General features: G+C 39.8%; 2 protein-coding genes across 2 annotated transcripts in view; both read right to left on the bottom strand.

Moving 5' to 3' along the window:
• Me2 (malic enzyme 2, NAD(+)-dependent, mitochondrial) overlaps positions 1-8,644 on the bottom strand; it is a 45,735-nt gene extending 37,091 nt beyond the window's left edge. Inside the window, exons 1-2 of the mRNA XM_013018970.1 lie at positions 8,530-8,644; positions 140-273 (exon numbers count right to left, since the gene is read on the bottom strand). Coding sequence (XP_012874424.1) covers positions 140-273; positions 8,530-8,637 — 242 coding nt within the window. The 5' untranslated portion in view covers positions 8,638-8,644. The remainder of the gene's footprint in view (positions 1-139; positions 274-8,529) is intronic.
• Positions 5,317-5,820, bottom strand: LOC105987649 (spindle and kinetochore-associated protein 2). Its single transcript, XM_013018972.1, has one exon. It carries the CDS (start codon positions 5,818-5,820, stop codon positions 5,455-5,457), a length of 366 nt encoding a protein of 121 aa, XP_012874426.1. The 3' UTR covers positions 5,317-5,454.
• Positions 8,645-22,902: the final 14,258 nt, after the last annotated feature.

Below are 22,902 nucleotides of genomic sequence, written 5' to 3'. Positions count from 1 at the left end.
AAAAAAAAAAAGAAATTCAAAATAGTTGAAAAAGAAATGTACTCTTTACCTGACATTTAACTGTAACCCCTTGTACATCACCTTTACAATAAATTTTTTAATTCAAAAAAAAAAACCAAAAACATCAATCAACTCTTACTTTTCCAAAGGGCTGGTCATTTTTTTCAAGTTTTTATGAAATCGTAAGGCTTGGATATCTTGTGTCTCTATTTTAGGAGGTAAAAGTCCTTGAAGACCAAGCATTTGTCGTTCCTGTAATGTAAATGCCATTCCCTAAAAGAAAAAAAATGCAAGGATGAAGGTTATTTACTCTAGTACCAATGGTATTGTCCTTTAAAATGTCATCTAACTGCAAATTTAAAAATCAACAAAATCCATTTGCTAAGATTTTCAGAATTTATAAGATCCGTAATATCCAGGATTGATGAAACTGGAAAAAATTACCCTCATAAATACAATTACTGGAAATCTAAACTAGGCTTTTGGAAGACAGTTTTGAAGTGCTCTTCAAATTTTAATGAAGATTTTCTTCTGTTAAACAATATGATCACTAGTCATCTCAGACAAATAGACACAGGACAAAAAAGCACATATAGAAGTTAGTGACACTGTGTCTAGTTCTCTTGGCTGTTACAAATTTACTACAAGTACACCAATTATGCTGTAAGGAACCTATGATATATTCATACCATGAAATACCATTATAATAACTAAGATATATATATGTGTGTATGTGTATATATATATATATATGTACAGTATTAGATCTTCGAGACACACTGTTAAGAAAAAAGCTGTAAATCAAAGTACACTCCTGTTAACCCATTTTATGTTCAGAAAAACTCACACAAAACTATACATTCTACACAGATGCAGGTAACATATTATAAATTAAACCAATAAAATATAATTAAAATCAATAATGTCAGAAGAAAATCTTCAATTTCCATTTTTCAACTGCGGAGCAAATTCTTTTGTTAAAAAAAATGGTGTCAGCAATTGCTGTTGTATAAATTCCTGGAAATCCTTTCCTCCATAAGGGGAAAGACACACTGGCCAAATGATCAGGGTCAACTGCTTTTCAGAACCCTGGAAATTAACCAAAGGCTACCTTTCCTATTCCAAAGTAGTCTTGAAAACCAATGAACAGCCTGGGAATGAGTCAATGCAGTAGGAAGAAAGGACTGGAGCTTTTGCAAAGTCCTATGCCCAGGGCAATGTTATGATTTGACCTGTCTGATATTTTCTTGTAGATCGCACCTATAGTGCTGTTTTACCTTGCCTGTCTCATAGCTCACTGGGTGCTAACAGGGTTCTAATCTCCAAAGAGCTTGGAAAATAATCACAGGCAATATGTCAGTATGGCAGCTGCATGGATGACACAGGAAGTAGACAATAAACTAACCAAAAAACTGAGCAGGAAAAGCTTATGGAACCGGATGCCCGTAGGGTGGGGCTTTGAAAAGCTGGAAGGTATTCTGGGCAATCCATATGGCACGATCTATGGCCCTGTCCAGAAAATACTGGAGAGGCCTAAGCTCCCACCTCTGGCTAAGCCTCAGGCTCTGTGCAAGGAGGATGTGAAGGCTGATATGTCATCACAAATTTAGGCAGCTAAGTGCTAGAGGTATATCTGAACACATACATACACACACACAGACCGTGGAAGACTGACTGGTTCTAGTTCAGGTTCTAGACATTTAACTCTCTAATCACAAGCTGACCACCAAACTAACCACAGAGAGACTTCACCATATACACATAGTAGGCATAAAGACTTAAAAGAAATAGTTCAGGGGCTGGGAAGGTGGCTCAGTGGTAGAGCACTTGCCTTGCATGCCTGAGGCCCTGGGTTCGATTCCTCAGCACCAGATAAGCAAAAAGAAAAAAGCCGGAAGTGGTGCTGTAGCTCAAGTGGTAGAGCGCTAGCCTTGAGCTGAAGAGCTGAGGGACAGTGCCCAGGCCCAGAGTTCAGGCCCCACAACCGGACCCCCCCCCCAAAAAAAGAAATAGTTCAGGAATACCACTGTAGGAAGCCAGAAATTATAGTGCTTGCCTGTAATCCCAGCACTTGGGAAGATGAGGCAGGATCGTTAAGTATCAAGTTCCTATTAAAAAAAAAAAAAAGAGGGAGGCCCTGCAGGGATTTAAGGGAGCAGGGCAGAAGAGGAGGAAGGGGGAAAAAACACTCCCACAATTTACTTGCACTTAGTATCTGCAAAGCCTTGGAGCTCCCTGCATAATGCTGGGTTTGCAGGCTTGTAAGTTACAGGACCATGGGGGCTTCCTGTCGCATTAGCAGTGTCCTGCAAGGACCCCTGACAGGCCAGAATGTGGATCTGAAGGTGAAGCTAAAGCTGCAATGAAGATGCCAGCAAGTACTATGTTCTGAAGAAAGCTGCAGGCAGCATGCAAGGCCACGGGGGAGGGGGAGGGGAGACACCCAGGCCCCCCGGGATGCCACATCATACCCAGCGTGCGCTGGATGAAGGGTTTGCTATCTGTCTTGTTGAGTCTTGCTTTGGTCCAAGCCCTCCTTTCTATCTTCTATTTCTGTCTTTTGAAACAGTTAGATTCGTTTTGCCATTGTATACTTTGGGAGTATGTGACTTTCAGAGAAGCTCACAGCTGTGTTTGTTCTGGGTCCTAAAGGAGGCTTTGGACATGGACTTTGAAGCAATGTTAGGATAAGTAAAACTTCAGACTCTTGGAGACAGAATGCACCTTGCACTGTGAGATAAACTTATGAGCTTTTTGAGATCAGGGCAGAATGCTTTAGCTTAGACCTTACGTGACCCTCAAAGGCCCAGGTGCTGAAGGGTTGTTCCTTGGAGTGATGCTAGTGGGTGGCAGAGTGCTAGAGAGACAGGGCCTTTTGGAAGGTCTTCAAGTCGCTGGGTAAATGGCCATGACAGACAATGGCACATTGGCATCTTTTTCCTGACCCATGAGGAGAACAGCTTTGCTCCATCTTGTGCTCTCTGCCATGATGAGGTCTCAAAGCAGCACAGCCAGATTAGGGACTGAAACTTCTGGAACTTTGAGCCAAAATATAGCTTTTCTTATTTAAATTGATCATCTCAGGTGTTTTTGAAGCATGCTGGTGGGCAATTAAGAGGCCTTTCTTTTCCTCCTATGTGAAGTTAGAATAATCTGTCTGGGATCAGGAAAATGCCGAATACTTACAAAACTGCTAACATGACTTACAGCGCCAAAATTGGAACTAGAACTCCTCAACAGTAATGACTTATTAAAATACAACATCACCTAAAGAGAATACCAGGACATAGTGCATCTTTACAGTTTCCCTTTTTATATGCAACAATATAGAGGAAGACCTGAGGTCTGCCCTAGTCCATTAGGCTGGTATAACAAACATAATATTGGGAAGTTTAGAAACAAAGTTTTACTCCTTACAATTTCAAAGACAGGAAAGTAGTAGAGCTGTGGCTCAAAGTGGTAGAGCACTATCCTTGAAGAAAAGAGCTTAGGACAGCAACCAGGCCCTGAGTTCAAGCCCCCTGACTGACAGAAAAAACAAACACAATTCACATGATCAAAAACAGGAAAGTGTCAATGAGTCAGTAGATTTAGTGACTGGGGAGGAACCATTCCTCAGGGAAGACATCTTGTTTTCTCCATGCACTGGAAGGATTAGGATAACTCTCTTGGGATGTGTGTGTCTGTGGCACATGCGCTGTTCCTAGGACTTGAACTTAGGACCTGAGCACTGTTCCTGTGTGTGTGTGTGTGTGTGTGTGTGTGTGTGTACGTGTGCACATGCTGTTCCTAGGATTTGAACTTAGGACCTGAGCACTGTTCCTGAGTGTGTGTGTGTGTGTGTGTGTGTGTATGTATATGCACATACTGTTCCTAGGACTTGAACTTAAGACCTGAGCACTGTTCCTGAGTGTGTGTGTGTGAGTGTGTGTGCACATACTGTTCCTAGGACTTGAACTTAAGACCTGAGCACTGTTCCTGAGTGTGTGTGTGTGTGTGTGTGTGTGTGTGCACATGCTGTTCCTAGGACTTGAACTTAGGACCTGAGCACTGTTCATGAGTGTGTGTGTGTGTGTGTGTGTGTGTATACCTGCACATACTGTTCCTAGGACTTGAACTTAAGACCTGAGCACTGTTCCTGTGTGTGTGTGTGTGTGTGTGTGTGTGTGCACATGCTGTTCCTAGGACTTGAACTTAGGACCTGAGCACTGTTCCTGAGTGTGTGTGTGTGTGTGTGTGTGTGCACGTGCTGTTCCTAGGACTTGAACTTAGGACCTGAGCATGGCTGCTGACCATTTTGCTCAAAGACAGCACTCCGCCATTAGAGTTTTATTTCCAGCTTCTTGGTGCTTAATTGGAGATAGGAGTCTCACAGACTTTCCTGCCTGGGCTGGCTTCAAACTGAGATCCTCAGATCTCCACCATATGACTAGTTTGCAATATTGGCATGAACCACCGGCATCTGGATGGGTCACTTTCTGAAGGACATTAAAATCCCATGTGGAACCTCCATGAACTAGCTACTATATACAAATACAGAACTGCCAATACCATCAGTTTCAGGGGATAAAATTTTCAATGTATGAATTTTGAAAGGACAACATTTACACCATTAGCTATAGATTCAAAGAGATTATCACTAGAGTCATGATTATAAAGCCAGTAAAGGGTCAAAGACTGGTGGGACTCCCAATGGTCTCTCTGGTTCCAAATCTATCTACTAAACTAATATGCAGCCATAACATTACATTAAGCACCATGGAAATATATTCCTATTTTTCCTCGTGGTAAAATAGCATATGAAATTATACACTACAATTTAAATCCTGAATTTTATGGAGATGATAGTAAAATGAAAACAGATGATGATATACTGAAGCGATAGTCATATTTACTAATCATATTATTTGTGTAAGTAAACTAACTCAAATTTTTCTTCTACTTTGTAACTATTAGAGAAGTTGAACAAACAAAACACCCAGAGGTGGGAATTAGAAAACAAAAGCTCTAGACAAGATACAAAAGGAGCAAGACCTTAAATATCCTAGGGCTGACATTCCCTAATCCACAGAGCACTTAACACTTCTCCAATTAAATTAATGATTTGAATACTGAGTGCTTTTAGTTCTAGCAATCTACAGTTTTGTTATTCCAAATGAAGTCCTTTAAGATACAAAGCTATGGCTAAAATAAACTAGAACCTGTAGAAGGATCCCTTCACAGCCTTACATCTTTGTGTGTGTGTGTTTACATTTATATTTTTCCCCATTCAATCCTTTTGGCTGAAATACATTCATATATTATTTGGCCTTTTTTATCCTCCCCTCTTATTATGAAACCTTCCTGTCACTCAAGCCAAACTTTCACTCCTTTACTAATACCCCACCTCCAGTTGTCATTTTGCTGTGGAATTTTATCTTCTTCATTAGAGTTCTCTTTTAAAATTTCATTGCATCATAAATCTGGCAAGTGAGGTTTTAATTGCTCTGTCACAGTTTTCTCTTCTTCAGTCAATGGTGACAACTCCAGATCTGTATGCTTTTGTAGTTCTTGTATCATGGTCATGGTCTTATTCAAAGTAGTACAAATGCGGCTCTTTGTCTCTTTCTGCTCAACAACGACTGGCATAAAACGTGCATACAAGGTTTGATATCGAGACTTTAAGGCTGTCAATTCCTTTAAAAGGGTAACTGGATTTTTCTTGCCTGCTGAATCAGGGTGATTAGCCTTGATTTCATATTCCAGCCTGTACTGAATGTAATCCAGGTCAGAATCAGCTTTCTGGAACATGAGTTCCAGCTTATCGACCTCCGCCTCCATGTTTAATAGTTCCACAGCCTTACATCTTGACAATGATATTTTGCTTAAAAGAAATGTTCATTATTATTATGGGAGCAACTGGAAAAATAAAGAATTTAAATGGCAGGAGAAATTTGAGAATTACTGACTGTTGTTAATAGTGTTCCATTTCTTTCTTAATTTCAGAAGGACTCCTACAGAACCAACACATCACATTATCAACCAAAACTCTGGCTTCTCTCTTGCAGCCAATTCAAAGAATTGAGGAGTTGAAAGAAAATGAAGAACATTTGTGGTGGGGGGGTGGAGAGGGAGGAGCGGGAGGCGTTGGGGAGGCTATGTACATAACTGGAGCTGGCCCATCCTGTCATCACACAAATAGTTTTTACAGTTGTAATCATAATAACCTCCATTTAAAATGCCTGGGATTTCCTGTCTGATGGAGGGATCATTAGTGCACAAAATAAGATGTCACTTAGTACCTTTGCAAGCTTTAAGTCTGTGCTAAAAATGATATTAAATTATTATATATTTGCTGCACTAGGTTTCCATTAAGGGCTATAAAGCAGTTCTAGAACTCCACAACAGGGGTGGTTATACAACAGTGAATGTAATGTAAATGAATGACACATTTTTAATGCTAAACAGTATTACAAGCATTATCACAAGTATACCTTTAATACAGAGGGATTACAGACACATCAAAAAGGTTCAGAATTCAATCTTGCCTTTTTACTAATTAGAGCAGCAACAAACTCTTTAAAATAAGACACATAAATACATAAGAAATTATTAATTCAGTTTACAGTCTGTGAAGTACAAACCTGATTTCTTAACATGGTATGTCTCCAAGGAATCCTTGACCTGTAAATTGAAAATCTTTTTATAGAAGTACTATATAATGCATTTAGGTTATCTTCCTAGAAATTTCTCACTTAATATACTTTATATATTCCTTATAGCCACTAAATCCCTGCAATAGGTTTTAAGTAAAATAAGTAAACAATAAATAAAAACAGCACATTTAAGAAATGTCTACTAAACCCAAGATATTGACAAAGACATAAAGTATTTGAACTGTACTACCTCCAATGGAACCTAAATCAAAAAGAGATAAATTCATGGAAACATAAATAACAGCTAAATACAAAATAACCATATAGATTACTTGCCATAGAAACAGGAAGATAAAATTAGTTAAGAGTTTCAGAGAAGCGAGCAACCATTGCAGTCTACTGCAGTGTGAAATACCCCTACTAGTTGTGAGTATATGTTGATGGGATTGAATGCAGGGTCTCAAGCATTGTAAAAAAATGGGCCACCACTGAATTCCATTCTCAGGCCTGGATTTGGAATGAACTGCATGTTGAAGAACAAGCAAAATCTGGAAACTGAGGCAAAAACAAGAGGGGGATAAAGATACCTTTAATTAAGCTTCATATAAGTCATTAGGTATCTGCTGAGTCTGTGCAAAGTACCAGAAATGCAAAGATGTGGTCTTTGGTGTGATCTCTGGACACATTTCTTCTTGTTGGCCTAAACTATGCTAACTAAGCATGTCAAAGACTTTATTTTACTCAGTACCCAGAAAATATCACTAAGGGGGAACTAATTATTCTTGTCAATTTTCAGATGACTTCAGGTAAGTTAAGAGAACGTATTTATAGATGCCCAATCACATAGCAAAAAAGAGCTGGAACCAGAAGCTGGCTGTAAAGATGCAAAAACCAACCCTCTTAACTATTCTATTTAACAACTTAGCATGGCAGTTCATACCTGTAATCATACCACATAGGATGCTAAGGCAGGAGGATCACAAATTCAAGGCCAGTCTGGGCTACATGGTAAAACACTGTTTCAGAAAAAAAAGAAAAGAAACTACTCACAGTCATTATATTTACTTATATTGCTATTAAAAATAGAGAAATCTGCTGCTGAGCCCAACTAAAAAAAAATAAAAAATAAACTCATGACTGGGTCTTAACATTTCCTATCACTTCTATCCTAGGAATGGTAATAGAGTTAAGCCAGGCACTGGTGGTTCATACCTATAATCCTAAAAGCTGAAATCTGAGGATCATAGTGCAAAGTCAGCCTAGTCAGGAAAGTCCATGAGACTCTTATCTCTAATTAACTACCAAAAACCCAGAAGTGGAGTTGGGCTCAAGTGTCAGAGACTAGTCTTGAGTACAAAAGCTCAAGGACAGTGCTCCCTGGACCAGCACAACGAAATAAAAATTTAAAAAAAGTCAAAGGATTTTTGTCTTTGAAGCCATTACCCATTCATTGAGCAAAATTATTATGTGAGAGGATTTGTGTTTAGTAAGCTGGGTGGAGGCTCCTTTCACAATTTTGACCTCACCCTTCAAAGACCTAACTGGTTGGCCCATACTGAGTATGCTACAAGCTCAGTAAATGTAAAAATACCATATCTTGCCCAAGAAAAACAACCAGAAAAACCCAACACAAAACCTGGTTGCAGTGCTATTCATAGTTGGTGGTATTTTGCTTCGCAGTTGAGTCTTTTCTGTTAGCTAAAGTTGTGAAGTATGAAATTTAGGAGATATAAAGTAGCTATGTTTTTTTTCAAAGGGAATATGAAAAGTTTATGTAAAGAAAGCAAATGGCGCTGAAAACTTTCAGTATAAAGCTATCAAATACCTAGCAGTCTTCCTTATCAAACCTTTACCAGAAGGAAGGAAAGTCTGCGCTGGCATGGATGTTACCAACCTTGTTCGTTCTTGGGTTCAACATGAGTGGCTTGCCTTTCTCTTTCCGGTGCAGATGACGGCATGCCAAAGTACACGGAGAGGTGGCTACTCTTAACCGGGAAAACATGTTTTCTTTCACCTTCAGAGAAAGCAAATAAACCAGTGAGGAAACAAAGAACTGCATGTGCATTGGCTGTCAGTTTTCAAAAGCAAGTTTGGAATGCTCATCTTTCCCTGAGAGACCACGCTGTTTCAGAACACATTTATACTTCCACAGGCTGTAGCACTGTATCAAGGCAGGGATGGTGGAGGCAAGCTCAATTTTCTTCATAACACTCTTAAGTTCCTGGGCCATTAACCACAGCTACTATTTACACCTATCACATGCCAGAATCTGTGCCAAACATATGACTTCTTTTTTTTAACATGTAACTTCTTATTGTACCAGTGTGGTGAGGTATATGTCTTCATGTGAGAAAATATATAAATATAAATAGAGATATTAAGAAACAAATGAACATTTAATGAACGTCAAGGAGAGTGTATTTTGGTTTTGTTTTTTCCTTTTTTGGTCCTGGGGCTTGCCTAGATGCTGGCCCTGAGCTTCTTTTACTCAGGGCTAACACTCTACTACTTGAGCCACAGCACCACTTCCATTTTTATTTCTGAGTAGTTTATTGGAGGTAAGAATCTCACAGACTTTTCTGCCCAAGCTGGCTTCAAACCAGGATCCTCAGATCACAGCCTCCTGAGTAGCTAGGATTATAGGAGTAAGCCACCAGCACCAGGCAGGAGTTTTAATGAGTCCTGGCTCCACTTGAGCAAAAAAGCTGAACAAGAACTCAAATCCCTGAGTTCAGGCCCCAGTACTGGCCAAAACAAAACAGTGTGGGAGTTCAGTTTGGAAGTAGGAAAAAAATGACAGGAAAACTAAAATACATACATTTTGGGCCAAAAAGCTATAAAAAAATCTTAATCTAGACATTTGTTTATTGAACTCAGGACTTTGGGCTCTTCTTTGCATTTTTGCTCTACTATTTGCGCCATTGCTCTACTTTTGTCATTTTGCTGGAAATAGAGTCTCATGGATTTTCCTCCCTGGGCTGGCTTCAAACTACCTGAGACTATCTCCAATCAACCACCAGAAAACCAGAAGTGGCGCTGTGGCTAAAGTGGTAGAGTACTAGCCTTGAGCTGAAGAGCTCAGGGACAGCGCCCAAACACAGAGTTCAAGACCCATGACCAATAAGAAAAAAGAAAAAGAAAAAAAAAAGAAGAAGAAAATTCATGTATTTTAAGATCAACTGTTTTAAAGGAAATGATTCACAGACATTGATATTTTTATTGAGGTGAGGTTTCACTATATATTCTAGACCGGCATTGAACTCAAGATCCTCCTGTTTCAGCCTTTTTGGCTACCAGGCCTGGCTTCCAAGCTCTTAACATTTCACCGTTGCCACTTCCATCTACTTCCAAAATACCTTCATAACACAAAAGGAAACATATTCCCATTACAGATATTCCTCATGCCTCCTTCCCAACTGTATTTATGGATTTGCCTCTTCTAGGTATTTCATATAAATGCATTGCTTAGTACGACCACTTATAGTATCAAGAATCAAGACATGAGCCAGGAGCTGGTGGCTTGCACCTACAATCCTAGCTACTCATGAGGCTGAGCTCTGAGATAAGAGTTCGAAACCAGCCAGGGCAGAAAAGTCTGTGAGTCTCTCATTTTCAACTAACTAGATAAAACAAACAGGAAAAAACAGAAGAAGAGGTGTGGCTCAAGCAGCAGAACCCCAACCTCAATAAAAACAGTAAGGAGGAGCATAAGGCCTGGAGTTCAAGCCTCATACTGGCATATCCTGTCCCCTCTCCCCCAAATATAGAAATAAATACTACAAAACAAGTGACCTATTTTGTCAAAAATATTAATGCCACAAAAGACAAAGAACTATTGCAATTCATCAAAATTTATTTATTTAATTTTATTTTTGTGAACACACTGTACAGAGGGGTTACAATTACATGGGCAGGATAATGCGTACATTTCTTATCAAGCATTGCAGCCTCCTCCTTTGTTTACCCTTCACATCCCTTCCCAGCCTCCCCTCCTACCCCCCACCCAATCCTCCCCGCCTCCCCCCCCAATTCATCAAAATTTAATAGATGATAACTAAGTACAAAACTTGACCATGGACTAGACTACATTATTGGGGAAAAAAATTTTAATAAAGAGTATGACTGAGAAAATTTAAATGTTGAAGACAGAGATTATATTGTATGTAATTTAAAATTTTCTGAATTTGATAAGCATATAAAATATATTCTTGCTCTCAATGTACACTACAGGGTAGTATACGTCGTATCTCATATATGTTATATAATATATACTATATATAATTTTAAATATTATATATTATATTATACATTATATCATATATCTGTTACATATTACATACATAATATATATAACATATATGTGCATATGTAACCTGTCTTTCAAAGTGATTTGGAAAGAGACTTTAAGAGAGAAATAAATACAATCAATTACACATATTAAATGGAAGGACAAAGGGTGAACAAATTCAATGTCCAATGGTACTCATTGGACATTATGTTGTAGATGAATTATACAACTTATGGGTGGGGATGGAAGGGAAAAACTGGGAGAGAGTGAGGGAAGGGGTGACACTGTCCAATAAGAAATGTACTCTTTAATTAACTGTAACCCTTCTGTACATTACTTTTATAATAACAATAAAAATTTAAATAACATATCCCATAAAAAAGAAATGTTCTCTTTTTTTTTGTCTTTTCTTTTTTGGTACTGGGGATCGAACCCAGGACGTTGCACTTGCTAGGCAAGCGCTTTGCCACTGAGCTACATCCCAGCCCAAGAAATGTTCTCTTTACCTGACATATAACTATAACCCGTCTGTATATCACCTTTATAGTAAAAATTAAAATAAAAATACATATATTAGACTATGTTTATAAAACCAAATCCAAAATATAGTTTAACCAACAGAAGGAAATCCCTAAGCCTGTAGGTACTGTGGCTTACATACATAATCCCATTTACTCCCAGCTACTCAGACAACAAAGACTAAAAGGATAGTGGATCAATAAAGTTAGGAAGAACCACCTCAACAAATAAGCTAGGTATGCTGGCCAATGATCTCACCTGTACAGGATGCATTAAGTATGCTGGCCAATGATCTCAGCTGTACAGAAGGCAAAATCTTGATTTGAGGTCAGCAAAAAAAAAAAAAAAAAGTAAGACTATCAAAATAATTAACTAAAAGCAAAAGAGCTGGAGGTGTAATTCAAGTGGTAGAGCATCTATCTAGCAGATAAGAAATCAAAGTCCTCCACCAAAAATATCTCTGAAGAGCAGTCTTTTAAAGATTTTTTTTTTTGGGGGGGGGTCTGGTCATGGGGCCTGAACTCTGGGCCTGGGCACTGTCCTTCAGCTCTTCAGCTCAAGGCTAGCACTCTACCACTTGAGCCACAGCGCCACTTCCGGCTTTTTTTTCCTTTTTGCTTATGTGGTGCTGGGGAATTGAACCCAGGGCCTCATGCATGCAAGGCAAGCACTCTACCACTGAGCCACCTTCCCAGCCCTAGAGCAGTCTTTTAAAGGAAGATTTTAAAATAAGATTTTTTAAGTTTCCCAATATCCAGATTTATACAAAAGTTACAAAAATAGTATAGAATTGTTATATACAGTTTCCCTCCTTCTCATGTTTCCATTGGAGAATCTGACACAATAGGTTTTCTAATGAAGAAAAATGTTCACTATACTTTAGATATCATCCTCAGACAAGTCCTTGGCTTCAAAGCGGCTCAGCTGTATTGTTTTATGAAAAAAACAATATTGTGTTATGGGAGTGACATTTGGCACTCAACGATGGGCTTGTGGCTTTTTTTTGTTCAGTCCTTGACCCAAGAAAGGTCTTTACATTTTTATATGGTTGCATGCACAAACATCCATGCCCAGAGATGCTTGTGGCTCACAATGGTAAAGTAGTGACTCACTAGTCATCACCAAAAAATGTTGCTGCCCAGAATAAAGGCTACAGATTCCTGTGATCTGAAAAGCACAATATCTGCTACCTGTGTTTTACACGCACATGCACGCATGCACACATGCACATACACCCACATACCACACCCAGGTCTGGATGATAGTGGCATTATTTCCGAATTAGTTCTATATCAATTCATAGATCAGCAACCAAGCGATGTTTTGTGTATGTGGTGGTACTGGGATTGAACTCATGGTTTTGTTCTTTTGATTAGCTTTTTCACTCAAGGCTAGTGCTCTTCCACTTAAGCCACACCCCCACTTCCAGCTTTCTCTATTCACTTGGGATACAACTGTTCTGTGTGGGTTGCTCTGGAACCTCAGGTCACAGCCTCCTGAGGAGACAGGAATTCAGGCATGTGCTCAAATAAACAACTCAAAAAACTTTTTTTTTCATCAAGGTCTTTTTAGCAGCCCAGTCTGGCAGCAAATTCAAGATCCTAGCAAACTGTTAGATGCTTATCAGTAATTTTCTCTTTCTTTGAGTCCATGATGATTATAAAGTGACTGCAACAGAAAACAAGTCAGATCAAAAAAGGGTACTAAGGAGGAAGGTGGGAGACTTTTTATTAATTTGCAGAATTCAGCGAAAGTACCTCTTAGATTGCCTCTTACATAGTCATACTCTCTCTTACTATACTGCCCATTTCTGTGACCAGACAGAAATGCAAGGGTTTAGGATTAAGCAATTCTCCAGCAGAGAGCAATGGAGTGTCCTATAATTGAATTCAATTCTGATCCTGTCTCCAATGAACACAGGGTTGAGGGCTCGGCCTCACAAAGCTGCCTGTACTTCAGCTGTCACCCATACTTCTAACCAACCAGCTTATGTATCTGGGTTCCACCAAGGGGTCTGACAATTTGCTGGGACAGTTCACAAAACTCAAGGAAAAATACGACTATGCCTATGATTTTTATTATAAAGTATATATAGAAAGGATACTGATCAATAGCTAGATGATGAGATACACCGGGCAAAGTCTATGGGAGGGAGTAGAGCACACCAGCACTTTCGTGTGTTTGGAGAGGAGAAGCTCAAGAAATCCTGTTCTAGAGTGTACTAACAACGCCCTTTCCTGAAGTCAAGGGTGAGGCTGAGCCTTCACTAAGACCTTCACAGAGACCAGCCCAGTGAACTTCCCCAGGGGAACTACCCCCAACTGACCTCTTTTGCATTAACTGAGACAGTCAAAAGGAGTCATCATGAACAATAAAGGACACTCCTGCCACTCACAAAACTCTTAAAAGAGGTTTAGCTTTGTGCCGGAACAGGAACAAAACCCAAACTTTTCATCCAATACTTCAATATGTAATTATGACCCAAATATCCTTTATAGAACTTCCTTCCCAAAACAGAACAGCAACACACACACACACACACACACACACAAAATCAAGTATATAAACCTTAAATTTAATGGTACTTTCCTCTGAGTGGCTTTACATATATATATACAGTCTGATCTTGAATCACAACTACAGCTACTACAAATATTAGACATTATCTACTTTAATCCTCTGGTCTTTTCTCCCTACTACTTTAAAGCTCTTAAATGAGAGAAGGAAAGGGTCAGAGGCAGAAAATGACATGCCCGATTTCACTTACCTGTCCCAAATTTTTCAGCCCTTGAGATTGTATTGTGCTTCTTTATTCCATGTGTCTCCTCCCTTCCCTTCCTTCCTTTCAACGTTCCATTTTTCAAGGCAACATTTCAATGATTACCTAATTTCCCAAACTTAAATTCTGGGTTTGTTTTTTTTTTTTGGAGGGGGGAGGGTGGTACTTAAGGTTTGTTGTTTTTGTTTTGTTCCATTCCTAGGCCTTGTCTGGGCACTGTCCCTGAGTTGTTCTGCTCAAGGCTTGCACACTACCACTTGAGCACAGCTCCATTTCCAGTTTTTCTGGTAGTGAGTTGGAGATAAGTGTCTTTCCTGGACTAGCTTGGAACCTCAATCCTTAGATCTCAGCCTCCTGAGTAGCTAGAACTACAGGCATGAGCCACCAGCACCCAGCTCACTTCAATTTTTCTATCTACATTTCTACTGGACTTAAAACAATCACCTGTACATGTTTTGTAACTTAAAATTCCAATTTTGGCTAGACAAAGGTGTCTTATGTCTGTAATCCTAGCTATTCAAGAGACTAAAATCTGAGGATTGTGGTTTGAAGCCAGACAGCCAGAGGCAGACAAATCCTTGAGATTCTTACTCCTAATGAACCAAAAAGCCAGAAGTGGGAGGGCTGCTCAAGTGGTAGAAAGAACAAGGCCCTGATTTCAACTTCCAGTACTAGTGCATACACACACACACACACACACACACACACACACACGCGCGCCCTAGTTTGGAGGGCTGCTCAAGTGGTAGAAAGAACAAGGCCCTGATTTCAACTTCCAGTACTAGTACATGCACACACACACACACACACACACACCCTAGTTTCACTAAACAGATTTTTTCAAGACTCTTCCATGACTTCAGTATCGTAGTTTTAAGTCTGCCTAGATCTAGAGGGTTTACAGCCTAAAAGCAATTTTTTCCATTAGTGTCTGCTCTAAATGGGCAGAATTCTAAACCGAACTTCGAGGGTTTAGGATTCTATTTACTGTGTGGTTTCCCAGTTCATCTAATATTGGTTGCTAAAGATGAACAGGACCTGGGGAATCAGTTTCTATCTCCTGTAGAGCAATAAACACTTTGGACCCGAGGTGGAATTTATTGTTCTCTAGCTACCCAAGGGTTATCTGTCTTCAGCTCCAACTCATTGCTAGAGGCTCTTTATTTCCTGCATGAAGTTATTTCCCTTCGGTGCTTTCAAAGTTGGATTTGTGTTCCTATTTCACTTCTATTATGCTTGTAGAAAAGGAAAGGGGTTTTGTTTTGGTTTGTTTTTGTGCTAGTCCTGGAGCTTGAACTTAGGGCCTGGGCTTGAGCCTAGCTGCTGCTAGCTTTTCCTGCTCAAGACTGATCTTCTACTACAGCTCTACTTCAAGTTTTTTTGGTGATTAAAGATGAGTCTCATAGACTTTCCTACCTGGGCTGGCTTAAAAAAAAATTAATAGGAATCACTGAACAAGGAAGGGTTTCACTATGCTATTTCCATACATGTCAACTATGTATTTTGCTCAACCTCACCCACTCTCTCCAACTCCACTTCCTCTTCTTAATACAATTTTAATAGATTTCATTGTACTATTTTCATACATGTGAGTAAACTAAGCAACCACATTCATCCTCATTCACCTTCTTGGTTAGCCTTACTCAACCCCAAAGGTGCTCAACTCCTCACAAAAGCCTGTTTTACAGAAAGGAAGATTCTAATATATGACTAATCACCCACCTGAAAGTGGAAGTTGATTCACTCCTCTCTATGTTGTAATTCTTTAGTCTTCTACAGTGCACATGCCAGGATCAGAATGAGAACTACAGGTACTGCTCTCAAACTCCTACTTAAACCTGCAGCCATCCATGCCTGGATCGCACTTGCAGAATGTACATTGAACAGAATTTATCAAATCTATTACCATGAAAGTCCTTTGGCTTCTTTTGTAGAAGTTTTTAAAAAAATAAAACCTATGAACATAAAAAAAACCCCAAACAACCTGATATCCTTTTCATCCTTGTTTTTAAATTCAAAAATATACATCACCATAGGCTTCCTAAGATATTTAAATTTTTGGGGTTTTTTGAGACAGGTGCTAGCTTATAACAAAGGTTTGCCTTGAACTTTTTCTTTGTTGGTGGTGGTCATGGGGCTTGAAATCGGGGCCTGAGATTTTTGGCTCAATGCTAGCACTCTACTACTTTGAGCCATGGCTCCAGTTCTAGTTTTCTGATGGTTAATTGCAGATAAATGTCTTATAGACTTTCTTTCCTGGGCTGGCTTCAAACTAATTCTCAGGTTTCAGCCTCCTGAGTAGTTAGGCTTACAGGCAGGTGCCACCAGTGCCCAGCTTGGCCTTAACAAGGGTTGAATTCAGAGGCCTGATACTAGCTTGGCTTGCTTGCTTACCTCTGGTACTCTACCATTTGAACCATGTCTCTAGCCTGTATTTTTGCTGTTTTATAAAAAATAGTCCTGAGGACTTTCTGCAATCAAATTTCAATCTTCCATATCTCTGAGAAGCTAGAATTACAGATGTGAGACAACAGCAGCTCCCAAGCTGCTCTTGAACCCAAGATCTTGCTGCTTCTATCTCTGAGGGTTAGGACTGCAGGTGTTTACAAGCAAGGTCCCAGTTACCCCCAAGGTTTTTCACAATTTCTTTGTGCCTAGGACTCTTTTTTAATTAATTAATTTGTATATGTGATACCAAGGAATCGAACCTAGGGCCTCAGGCATGCTAGGCAAGCACTTTACCAATAACCACATTCCTGGCCCTGGTGCCTAGGAATCTTCACTACCTCAATCTAACAGTAATTTGATGTCAACTGATTACATATAATTCAGAAGAAAAAACAGGGATAGAGGCGCTGCTTTGAGCAAACTCTAGTGATTCTATTTAGACAGAGAGTTTGCTTTATAAGAGATTCCTCACTGATGTGTTCAAATAGTGAGTTCTGCAGCACATTTTTAGATTTCAAGAATTGACATTTGGCTTCTGTAGCTGTTTTCAGGGTGGTATTGCATGGAAGGTCTCTATCCTTTCCTTTTCAGTTATTAAGGTACCACAGAAGGTATGAGCGGCTGATTCTAGGCATAGGAATTATGTATATGCCAAGTTTCTACAACTAGAAAAATAATAATTAGCCCAATAACACATTACTAATAATACTAGTTACAGCAAAGTAGTAAAAAAAATGTACTAAACAACTTTCTCTCTGCCCCACACCCCAAAAGATGGCTACAATAGTATTAACAGGAGAAGTCAGGTGCAAGTGGCTCATGCTTATAATCCTAGCTGCTCAGAAGGCTGAGATCCTAGGATCACAGCTCAAAGCCAGCCTGGGCAGGAAAGCCCACGACTCTTATCTCCAATTAACCAGCAAAAAACAAAACAAAAAAACACACACAATAAACCCCTAACCCCCCTCCAAAAAAAACCCACGAAAAAACAGAAGCAGAATGGCAGCTCAAGTGGTAGCATGCTAACTTTGAGCAAAAAAGGGAAAGCCATTGCCCAGGCTGTAAGTTCAAGACCTAGGACAGGCACAAAAAAACAACAAAAATAAAACAGAAGAGATGACACTTGGGTGAGTGGGAAAATAAAACCCTAAATGATTCTACCATTTTAAAAAACATGTTAAAAAAGAATGATATGTGTGGTTCTACCATGAAAAGTGAGCACTGTTTACCACAATAAAAACTTTGGCACCAAAAAAAATTAGATTAGCACTACCACAATATACTGGTGAGGTAAGCAAACCTAAAACAATGTGGAATACATCATAAATAAAAGAGGATCTGAAAAAAAACAACTCATATTTTGCTGAAATGAGAATGGGTCTAGCAATGTCTTGATAATAGAGGACTTTCTTTGAGTTCAAGTTCCAGAAAAGTCTTACTTCCCTTAGATAATTGGTCCTTGATTTCCCTTGACTGTGCTCATATTTGATTTGTTTTTGCTTATATTTAACACCTTTATTAGGCTTATGTGTTTTCTGCTACTTTTGTTAGGGTAAATTCCACATACCTGACATGGTTTTGGGGTTATATAAGCTTTGTGTTAGCTGCTGGTCTTTAAAAGTCCACCAGCAGTCCCTCCAATTCTCCAATAAAGACTGGCAATTTGGCCTTTTAAGTGGTGGCTTCTCTGTTTCTCACAATTGAGTTCCTCTACAATACTGTAATTAGAAATTAAGATCAGTATTTATTTTGATACATGAAATTTTTACTTTGACTGAGTCACCTATGATGCCCAAATTAGAGAATTTAGGTAAAAGCACCATAATTAACAAGTTGAGGTGGTAAAACATTCAAATTAATAGAGAATTTGATTGTATTATTGATAGATATTAAAGTATTTTAGATAGATATTAAAATAAAATAATTCTCACAGCATCTTTAAAACAGATATAATTCTCAAAGAAAACTTAAGGAAAACAGTTTGTTAAGATTAAAACTCAGGACAGTTACAAACAGTGGTGGTCTCATGGAAGCACAATAGAAAGGGAGGTACCTAACACCCCACTTTTTTCCAGATAAAACTAAAACAAATGAGCAAAGCAGAAACAGAAAACAAAAGAAGGTGAGCACTCTAATTTTGGTAAGTATGCAAAATAAAATTGCTTACTATGATTTATGGGACACACCTCATTTCTCACCCAGTAAGGCCACTGCTCTTCACCCTGCCCTGCGCTTTACAACTGTGAGCACTGATAACAGGAGGGCTCTTGAACTGAGAGCCATGGAACTGCCTCTCAGTGGTGTTTACAAGCAGGATTGTTAGGACTGAAACTGTTAGGCCACTGGCTGATAGAGACTACTCTATTCTCCCAGAGTGTCTGGGGGATGTAGGGACAGATAGATGGTCAATCCCTCGAGGGGAGAGAGAGGCACTGTTCACTAGAGTGAAGTCATGAGTTGGGTAACCGCACAAGCTTTGCAGTTAGATAAGACTTGAATGTGAATCTTAACTCAGCTAATTACTACTTTAGAATCAGCTGTCACCCACATGTTCCCAAATGATCTGAGTTGGTGTTGCTCTGGGAAAGGTTTTCACCAGTGTATGACCAAATGAGGAGAAACTAGTCCTATTCATCATACTAAACTTATTCTTTGTTTTTATGGGGTTTGTTGTTTGTCTTGTTTCTGTTTGTTGGTTATAGGGCTTCAACTCAGGGCCTAGGTGTAGTCCTGAGCTTTTTGCTTAAGATAGCATTCTACCACTTTGATCCACAGAGCCACCTCCAGTTTTCTGGTGGTTAACTGGAGATAAAGAGTCTCACAGACGTTCCTGCTTTGAACCATGATCCTCAGCTGCCTAAATAGCTAGGATTACACGCATGAGCTACCAGTGCCTGTTGTTGTTATGTTTGTTAGGACTCTTCTCCCTTTTTGCTGTTAAAAAAAAAAATGAGTGAGTGTGTGAGTATGTGTGTGTATATGTGCTGGTTCTGAAGCTTGAACTCAGGGCCTGAGTGCTGTTCCTGAGTTTTGTTTGTGTAAGGTCCATTCCTGGATGGTGAACAGACCCCGTCCAATACCTGCGTTACCTAGGTGACTGGCACACCTGGAAGAGGTCACATCTGCATCCGCTGAGATCACATCTGAATTTGATATGGCCACACCTTTCTCTGCCCATACCCTAGATAAGGCCTAGCCCAGGCCCAGATGCTCTCTTTTCTAGCTCTTTCCCAGCTCTCTCTCTCAGGTCTTTCCCAGGCCTTTCCCAGCCACGTGGAGTGCCAACCTGGCCTGGTCCCAGCAGGTCTACTGAATAAACCTACCCCTTACCTGAATACCATGTGTGTGGTGCTGTTCTTACTCAGCTACCTCTTTTTAAAAACCTAACAGTTTGCTCAAAGCTAGCACTTTACTACTTGAGCCACAGCTCCACTTCTAGCTTTTTTGGTAGTTCATTAGGGATAAGAGTCTTATGGACTTTTCTGCCTGGGCTGGGTTTGAACTGCCATCCTCAGATCTCAGCCTCCCAAGTAGCGATAATAAGAGGTATGAGGTACATATACATACACACACACACACACACACACACGTTTTTTGTGGGGGGGGGCAGTCTTGGAGCTTGAACTCAAGGCCTGGGTACTGTCCCTGAGCTTCTTTTACTCAAGGCTAGCATTTAGGCACTCAAGGCACAGCACCACTTTGGGCTTTTTCTATGTATGTGGTACTGATGAATTGAACCCAGAGCTTCATGCATGCTAGGTAAGTACTCTACCACTTAGCCACATTCCCAATCCTAAAGTATCTTATCTTTTAAGAAAGGATGGAGCAACAGATTGCTGTAGTCCTTAAAGTCATTAATCTTCACAGAATTAAAAGTTGGCAATCTCCCATCTGGTCCCAATGTCCTTCTACACACACACTTCAAAAGCTTGTCCATGGAGGATAGGGGAAAACAGTCCTAATAGTCAGTGTCATAAGTGAAAATGGAACTAAGATATTGAGGGGATGAGTGGGGTTGGGAGAGATGGGGAGAAGAATGAGGGGGAGGTACTCTGTACTCGTACACTGACATGTTGAACTGAAACCCCTCTAAACTAAAAACAATAAAATTGTAATTTAAAAAAACTTGTCTGCAAAGTGCAATCTGAGATCCACTCCATTGTCTCATTTTCTCCACTAAAGAGAGAGGGGACTTTTAAAGACTTTTGTATAGCACTAACATACAAAATTACCAAGTACCTCTGAAACTTGCCAGCAAGTTCAACTTAGAATTTTAAGTTAACATAAAACTTAGTATGAGGGAGAATGGAAGAGATGACTTTGCATAAGATACATTATACATATAAGTGAGTGAAATCCACTCACACAACCATTTGAAGATAATATTAGTAATATAAAAATGGAATCTCATGAAATTAAATACAAATTATGCATGAACATCATGACAGTGAGGTTTTAGCTTTAAAAAAACCCTCTGAGAAAGCAATAGAGAGGGTTATCTGAGTAAAATATAATATATGCATACCTATAATAATACCTATATTTATATATGGTGAAAACCCTTTGTGCAGTTAAAATACACACACAGAGGAAAGTAAAATAAGGCTCTGTTGAAGGTGTGGTGGTACCAGACTGAGCACTAAGGGCTAATGACGAGGGTGAATGTCAAAGTAGTTTGTTTGCATGCATGAAAACAGCACAATGAAACCTGTCAAAACTGGTTTAAGAAGGGGAAGAGGGAGGTTTGCAAATGAGGTTGATCAACATACATTATATACACTTGTGAAAATGTTGCAATGTATGCTAATGATTTTTAAACCCTCTGGAATGAATTTTTTCTTATGATTTTTAAAAGTTTTCTATCAGTATGCCAAAAAAAAAAAGCAAGCTTCTTCTCAGTAACATCTACTGAGCAGGAATGTGTTGTTCATCTCAAGAGGATGAAGAACTTCTACAAAAACATTACCCAGCATTTCCTACAAATGCATGAGACAGCATTATGTCTGCATTTTGAGGCCTCTATGTTTAACTTTGAAGCCTTTCTAACTACCACAAATGATTCAGGTACAGGTGACAAATCCGTGCTCAACGGTGACTAATTAAAGGCCTAATATTTGAACTTTTTCCCCCTGAATTTATTTCTTCTGCAAGCCATGTAACACATTTGTGGTATATAATCAGCTATCTAGATTTATTATTTTATTTCTAGGGAAATGACTTGCTCTAACTTCCAGAATATTTTGAAAACAAAAATTTGTTACATGACTATTACTCTGCAATTAGCTGAAGGACTGGTGTGATGCTTTTAAGGAACATAGATGGTTTATAAAAAGAAGGGGCAGCGCTATAAAGTTAATATTGTCTGAGTTTGAATCCAGGCTCTCACTGAAAAAAAAAAAATGTGGTCTTGGGCAAATTACTAAGCCTTCCAAAGCCTCTGTTTCTTCGGTTGCATACTGAGAGATAAGAACAGTACAATCTCAAAAGGTTATCCAGACATAATCCATTCAGGGAACACTGCCCAGCCCATCACCAACAACAGCTGCCCAATGACTGCCAACACTAACTGAAATAACAATGCTATTCACTGCCTTGCTCACAAGTGACTGGCACAGACACTAATAAAGCAATCCACAGATGAAGATGATAAGACGTGCTGTATGGGCACACTTCGGTTGTTGTGATCACGTTTCTAAACCACAAGGAACCTCAATTTTCTAGAATTATCTTTGGAACCACTCCCCCCCACCCCCAAGAAACTAAGTCTCAAGTCACAACACCAGGCAGAATTGATTACTACGAGCGTCAAAGAAACACCTGTCAATCCTGATCCCCACATGCCATTTCATAAGAATGGACAGGACCCTGCCCATCCTGGAAGTTTCCAGCCTGCGGCAACTCTTTCTTTTCAAATGAGGAACACACGCGCCCTCACCTCGGCCGAACACCAGATGCTTCCAAAGGGGATAACGAGCCACAAAATGTCTTTAACTGGCACGAGCAGAAAGCAGGATGCTCGTGACTTGGAAGGCACCAGGCTCTGGACTCCGGGTCGGGGTGGCAGGGGCGCCCCGGCGCCAGCGCGCGGGGGAACCGAGAATGCGCGTCCCAAAAGCATGCATGGGGCAGAGCCCGGGGCGCTGGCACCCAGGACCGAGGGGGGTTGGGGGACCCCTGTCCTTCCCCCCCCCACCCCGGTGCCCATCCGCACGCGTGGAGGCCGCACGGGGCTC

Source organism: Dipodomys ordii, unplaced genomic scaffold (assembly GCF_000151885.1).
Source record: "Dipodomys ordii isolate 6190 unplaced genomic scaffold, Dord_2.0 Scaffold43, whole genome shotgun sequence".
Taxonomy (NCBI): domain Eukaryota; kingdom Metazoa; phylum Chordata; class Mammalia; order Rodentia; family Heteromyidae; genus Dipodomys; species Dipodomys ordii.
This window is presented reverse-complemented; position numbering and strand designations above follow the sequence as displayed.

Excerpts from the sequence above, each read along its gene's own strand:
- LOC105987649 (XM_013018972.1), bottom strand. The coding sequence starts at position 5,820 with ATGGAGGCGGAGGTCGATAAGCTGGAACTCATGTTCCAGAAAGCTGAT.